The sequence below is a fragment of the Trachypithecus francoisi genome, unplaced genomic scaffold, assembly GCF_009764315.1.
Source record: "Trachypithecus francoisi isolate TF-2019V2 unplaced genomic scaffold, Tfra_2.0 Contig01580, whole genome shotgun sequence".
Classification (NCBI taxonomy): domain Eukaryota; kingdom Metazoa; phylum Chordata; class Mammalia; order Primates; family Cercopithecidae; genus Trachypithecus; species Trachypithecus francoisi.
Genome location: NW_022681443.1, coordinates 883,720 through 889,845, shown reverse-complemented (window position 1 = coordinate 889,845; position 6,126 = coordinate 883,720). Strand labels below are relative to the sequence as shown.

Here is a 6,126-nt window from a genome sequence, read left to right as displayed (position 1 = left end):
GTGTTTAGAAGCAGCCTGCCAGGGGCTGCTGGCCGAGGAGCCACCTCTCCCTGCAGAGGAAAGGGATCCTGCCCAGTGGCAGGCGGTGAGGGCAGAGATCCCTCTTGGAGGATGGCCCCGGGCCCACATTCAGCCCCACAGGCCACAGGTGACTTGAGTGAGGAAGGCAGCCCCTCAAACTGCCTCCAGTTCACCCCTGCCCCTGCCAGCTTAGTCTCCTGACACCGAAACAGCCCGTCGGAGCTGTCACTTGGGTTCATGCGTGTTACCTGTCTGGCCCTGGAAAGGCCCTGGAGTTGGTGGCTCCAGCTCCAGGCCAACAGGCGTGTTTAGAAGCAGCCTGCCAGGGGCTGCTGGCCGAGGAGCCACCTCTCCCTGCAGAGGAAAGGGATCCTGCCCAGTGGCAGGCGGTGAGGGCAGAGATCCCTCTTGGAGGATGGCCCCAACATGGCCTCTGGGGGGCCAGAGATGCTCAGCCACCAGCTGTGGCAGAGGCAGGCGGGAGGGCAGACAAGGCTGCCGCTGTGGCCAGAGGCGGCAGGGCACTGGCAGTTGAGGTTGTCTGTTTATTGGCGAGGAAACTCCTCGAGAGTTAATACAGTGTGATCTTTTCCCAGAGGCGTGTAGAGGGAAGGGGGCCTAGAGGCGTCCCAGAGATAGCTTATAGCAACAGTGCTTTGACCAAGAGCTGCTGGGCACGTTTCCTATAGAAAAGGTGGTGGCCCCCATTACTCCTCCTCTCCCATAGCTATCCCAGAGGGGTGAGTGGCCATCAGGCCTTCGGTGGGAGGGAGTCAGGGAGAGAACAGACAACAGAGGAGACAGACCAGTGATGACCACGGGCGGGAGCGAGCCTCTCCCCTAGACCAGGGTGGCGGAGGAAAGCCTAAATGAGGGGTCAGCCTACAGACGTTAAGGAAACGAGATGAGCACGTGCTTCGAGTGTACCCTCTTCCTACCTGACAACCAGGGACTGGAACTGCAGCCTGGGGGCAGCACTGAGAGCAGCCAACAGGGCACCCACCTGCCCCAGCGTGGCCATCGCAGCCCCGGTCCTGGCAAGGGAGGCTCCCTGTGGAGTAAGGGGAGACAAGGGAAGCTGTTCCTGGAACTGTGAGGGAGAGAGGGATGGATTTGCCCGTCAGGCCCACTCACGTCTGACAGTACAGGCCTCTCAGTCATAAACTCAAACTTAACTGGAGACTTCAGAAACAGAGCTCCTGAGTGAGGGAAACTGAGATCCAGGGGCGCCTGCCCAGGACAGGAAGACAGAGACTCAGAGCCAGGGCTGGGGCAGGAAGAAGCCAGTGCGGCCCAGCGCCACTTCCTGGCCTGCCTGGAAGAGCAGGACCCTGGAGGTGGAGACCCAGGCCAGAGCTCATGGCAGGGGCTGGGCAGGGTGAGGGGGTGGATGTGCTCAGCAGGCGCCCTTCCCTGGACCCTGGGACCCTATTTGCCCCTTGGGACTGCAGCATCTGCAGTCATCAGAATCAGGTTGGGCAGGGCCAAGTCACCTCTGCCTGGGGCTTGGAGAAGAAAGAAGAGACTCTTTGGCCCAGAGCAGTCAGAAGCCCCTGAGGAGGAAGAGGCCATCACCCAGAGGATCTCTTCCCTTAGTCATCTTCCTCCTGACTGATCTGAGGGGAGCAGGGCCCCCTTCAAACAGAGCACAGCCCAGGGGCTAGTCCAGGAGGGGGCAGTCCGCAACTGGCTTCTCGTGCTGTTAGCTCTTGTCTCTGGGGGACTTGCTCTTGGCATCACGTTTGTTTCCTAGCAGTTTCAACATCTTCATGGTCTTGAACTTCCCCTTCTTCTTGCCCTCGGGTTCAGCCTCCCTCTGGAACTCTGCAGCACAGAGAGAGGAGCACTTAAGTGGAGAAGAGTCCATCCAGGGCAGGCTAGAGCCAGTGACAGGCCTGGGCATGGCCAGCAGGGCTCAGCCAGCCCCACCACTTCCTGTGTGGAGCCTGGGAGGGACAAGCCACTCACCTTTCCCAGCCTCTGTCTCTTCATCTAGAGGATGCGGCCCATCCTCCCCCTCCCACCTCCAGTGTTTGGGGAAAGATCAGAATGGTCAGCACATGCAGAATCCAGGAGTTCTTTTTTTTCTGGAGACTGAGTCTCATACAGGCTGGAGTGCAATGACGCAATCTTGGCCCACTGCAACCTCCGCCTCTTGGGTTCAAGCGATTCTCCTGCCTCAGCCTCCCGAGTAGCTGGGACTACAGGAGCCCACCACCACGCCTGGCTAATTTTTGTATTTTTAGTAGAGACGGGGTTTCACTGTGTTAGCCAGGATGGTCTCCATCTCCTGAGCTTGTGATCCCCCTGGCCTTGGCCTCCCAAAGTGCTGGGATTACAGGCATGAGCCACCGCACCCGGCCTAGAATCTGGGAATTCTGAAGCATGGCATTCATTTATCTTTTTCTTTTTTTTTGAGACAGAGTCTTGCTCTGTCGCCCAGGCTGGAGTGCAGTGGCCAGATCTCAGCTCACTGCAAGCTCTGCCTCCTGGGTTTACGCCATTCTCTTGCCTCAGCCTCCCGAGTAGCTGGGACTATAGGCGCCCGCCACCTCGCCCGGCTAGTTTTTCTCTTTTGTATTTTTTAGTAGAGACGGGGTTTCACCGTGTTAGCCAGGATGGTCTCGATCTCCTGACCTCCTGATCCGCCCGTCTCGGCCTCCCAAAGTGCTGGGATTACAGGCTTGAGCCACTGTGCCCGGCCTTCTTTTTTTTTTTTTTTTATGAGACAGACTCTCTGTCACCCAGGCTGGAGTGCAGTGGTGTAGTCAGCTCACTGCAAACTCTGCCGCCTGGTTCAAGAAATTCTCCTGCCTTAGCCTCCCAAGTAGGTGGGACTACAGAAGTGTGCCACCACACCCAGCTAATTTTTGTATTTTTCATAGAGATGGGGTTTCACCATGTTAGGCCAGGCTGGTCTCAAACTTCTGACCTCAGGCGATGAGCCCACCTCAGCCTCCTAAAGTGCTGGGATTACAGGCATGAGCCACTGTGCCCGGCCCCATTTACCTTTTTTTTTTTTTTTTGAGACACAGTCTTGCTCTGTCGCCCACGCTGGAGTGCAGTGGCACAATCTCAGCTCACTGCAAGCTCCACCTCCCGGGTTCACGCCATTCTCCTGCCTCAGCCTCCCGAGTAGCTGGGACTACAGACGCCCGCCACCACGCCTGGCTAATTTCTTGTATTTTTAATAGAGATGGGGTTTCACTGTGTTAGCCAGGATGGTCTCGATCTCCTGTCCAGTACTCTTTTAACTGTTCCAAGCACCACTTGGTCCCCAGGAAGCACTGCTGTTTGGGCCCACAGACTCCAACAAAACCAGCTGCAGATCTCAAGGGGGAATGCACAGCTGAGGGCAAATCCACAGTCGTCTCTGTGGGCATCAGGGCATCCCACGGCTACCCTCCAAGCCTAAGCCACAGCCTTCCTGGTTGTAGGCTGGCCTCTCTTGCTACACACAGCCCTCTCTGCAAAACAGAGGCTGTGGAGTTTGTGCACAGCCATCCTGGTAGTGCCCACCCCAATCCTCCCTTCAACCAATCCCTCCCTTCTACCCCCAATGCCGAAGTTCAACTGGCACCAGCCTCATCCCCAGCAAGGGCCTCACCTTTCTTCTTGATCATGGCTTCCAACATCTTGTCTTCCTCTTCCTCCCTGAAATAAGCAGCAGCAGTTAGGCTGGGCATGGTGGCTCACGCATGTAATCCCAGCACTTTGGGAGGCCAAGGTGGATCACCTGAGGTCAGGAGTTCGAGATCAGCCTGGCCAACATGGTGAAACCCTGTCTCTACTAAAAATACAAAAAGTAGCTGGGTGTAGTGGCTCATGCCTGTAATCCCAGCTACTCGAGAGGCAGAGGTAGGAGATTTGCTTGAAACTGGGAGGCAGAGGTTGTAGTGATCTAAGGTTACACCATTGCACTACAGCCTGGGCAATAAGAGCGAAATGCTGTCTCAAAAAAAAAAATTAAAAAAATTAAAAAAAACAGCAGCAGCTGAGAGTCCCACAGGAGGAAGCAGCAGATGCCCTCTCTGTCCACACAGGGCTGAGCAAGGGTGTACTGGGATCGCTGGTAGGAGGGCAGGGCTGGCCTGGCCTGAGGTGTGGGCTGTGTCTTTGGCTCTCCAGGGAGCTGCCCCACCCATGGGGCCATGGGCCTGATCTGCTCTGGCCCTGTCTCCCAGGAGCCCCCAGCCCTGGCCATGTCACCTCTGCCGGTCCTCATCCAGGCAGTTGACGATAGCGTTGCGCTGCTCAATAAGGGTCACAAGCTCCTGCATCAGCACCTTCTCCCGGGCCCGGTCCTCCTCCGTCCAGTCCTTTTCTGCCCAGGGAGAAAAGTTAGGGGGCATGAGTGGTAGGAAAGCCCTCTTCCTCCCCCGGCCGCCAGGAGCCACTGCCTAAGTGCTGCAGGCCAGCCCCGTGCTAAATACCATGCTAGATACTAACAGCGCAGAAAGGAAGGGCCCCGACAGGTGGGGCTTACAAGTTCTTGGGAAAAGAAGGTTATTGACAGAAGAGACCAAGGACACCAGGCTGCCTACCAAAGAGCCTGCAAAGGGCCCCAGCAGGGCCAGCAGAGCACATGCTGCAAGAACAGGGCGGCACCAAGAGTCTCATGCTTATGTTCATTCATCCATTCAACAAATGTTCACTAGGTGGCTTCTGGCGGGAGGCAAGATTCAGGAGGGACAGAGTGGGGCAGGGGACAGGAGACAACAGGGAACCCCAGGGCTCCTCCAGCAGGAGAAGCAACGTGATCCAAGTGACATACTGGGACATTTATCCAAGGCTGTGGAGGAAGGTAGACTAGAGGGGATGCTGGGGGCAGGGAGCCCAGCAGGAGGCTCCCCTGAAGCCAGGCACACCTGCTGCCCCTCCAGCCTCCTCTCCTCTCAAGGCCCCAGCCAACCCACAGGACCACCCCCAGGGCCCACCAGAGCCCTAGTATTCCCCCTCCCCCAGCCTGCAGGCTCCAGGGATGAGTGCCTACACTTGGCCTTCCCTCAACATCTACCGCCACAGGCTTCCCTGCCTTCAAATAAATATCCTAGGCCGGGCCCGGTGGCTCATGCCTGTAATCCCAGCACTTTGGGAGGCTGAGGCAAGTGGATCACCGGAGGTCTGGAGTTCGAGACCAGCCTGGTCAAATGGTGAAACCTCATTCTACTAAAAATACAAAAATTAGCCAGGCGTGGTGGTGCACATCTGAAATCCCAGATACTAAGGAGGCTGAGGCAGGAGAATTGCTTGAACCCAGGAGGTAGAGGTTGCAGTGAGCTCAGATCATGCCACTGCACTCCAGCCTGAGCAACAGAGCAAGACTCTGTCTCAAAAATAAATAAATAAATAAATAAATAAATATCCTTAGCCACGTGTGGTGGTGGGCGCCTGTAATCCCAGCTACTGGGGAGGCTGAGGCAGGAGAATCACTTGAACCCGGGAGGCGGAGATTGCAGTGAGCTGAGTTCACGCCATTGCACTTCAGCCTGGGTGTCACAGTGATACTCCATCTCAAAAAAACTAATAGTCCGGGTGCAGTGGCTCACACCTATAATCCCAGCACTTTGGGAGGCTGAGGCAGGCAGATCACGCGGTCAGGAGATCGAGACCATCGTGGCTAACACGATGAAACCCGTCTCTACTAAAAATACAAAAAATTAGCTGGGCGTGGTGGTGGGCGTCTGTAGTCCCAGCTACTTGGGAAGCTAAGGCAGGAGAATGGCGTGAACCCGGGAGGCGGAGCTTGCAGTGAGCCAAGATTGCACAACTGCACTCCAGCCTGCGTGACAGAGCGAGACTCCGACTCAAATAATAATAATAACAATAATAAATAGGGCCAGGGCTGAGCACGGTGGATCACGCCTGTAATCCCAGCACTTTGGGAGGCTGAGGTGGGCGGATCACAAGGTCAGGAGATCGAGACCACCCTGGCTAACACGGTGAAACACCATGTCTACTAAAAATACAAAAACAGCCAGGCAGGGTGGCAGGCGCCTCTGTAGTCCCAGCTACTAGGGAGGCTGAGGCAGGAGAATGGCGTGAACCTGGGGAGGCGGAGCTTGCAGTGAGCCGAGATTGTGCCACTGCACTCCAGCCTGGGCA

General features: G+C 56.4%; 1 protein-coding gene across 3 annotated transcripts in view; it reads right to left on the bottom strand.

The window, feature by feature from the left end:
* Positions 1-537: 537 nt before the first annotated feature.
* The window catches only part of MICALL1 (MICAL like 1), a 34,657-nt gene continuing 29,068 nt past the window's right edge, over positions 538-6,126 (bottom strand). For 2 of the 3 annotated variants that reach the window (XM_033189041.1, XM_033189059.1), the window contains exons 14-16: positions 4,231-4,345; positions 3,629-3,675; positions 538-1,845 (exon numbers count right to left, since the gene is read on the bottom strand). In XM_033189041.1, the coding sequence (XP_033044932.1) occupies positions 1,724-1,845; positions 3,629-3,675; positions 4,231-4,345 (284 nt within the window). In that variant the 3' untranslated portion in view covers positions 538-1,723. Of the gene's footprint in view, positions 1,846-3,185; positions 3,344-3,628; positions 3,676-4,230; positions 4,346-6,126 lie in introns of those variants that run through there. The other variant, XM_033189049.1, reaches the window with a different exon arrangement.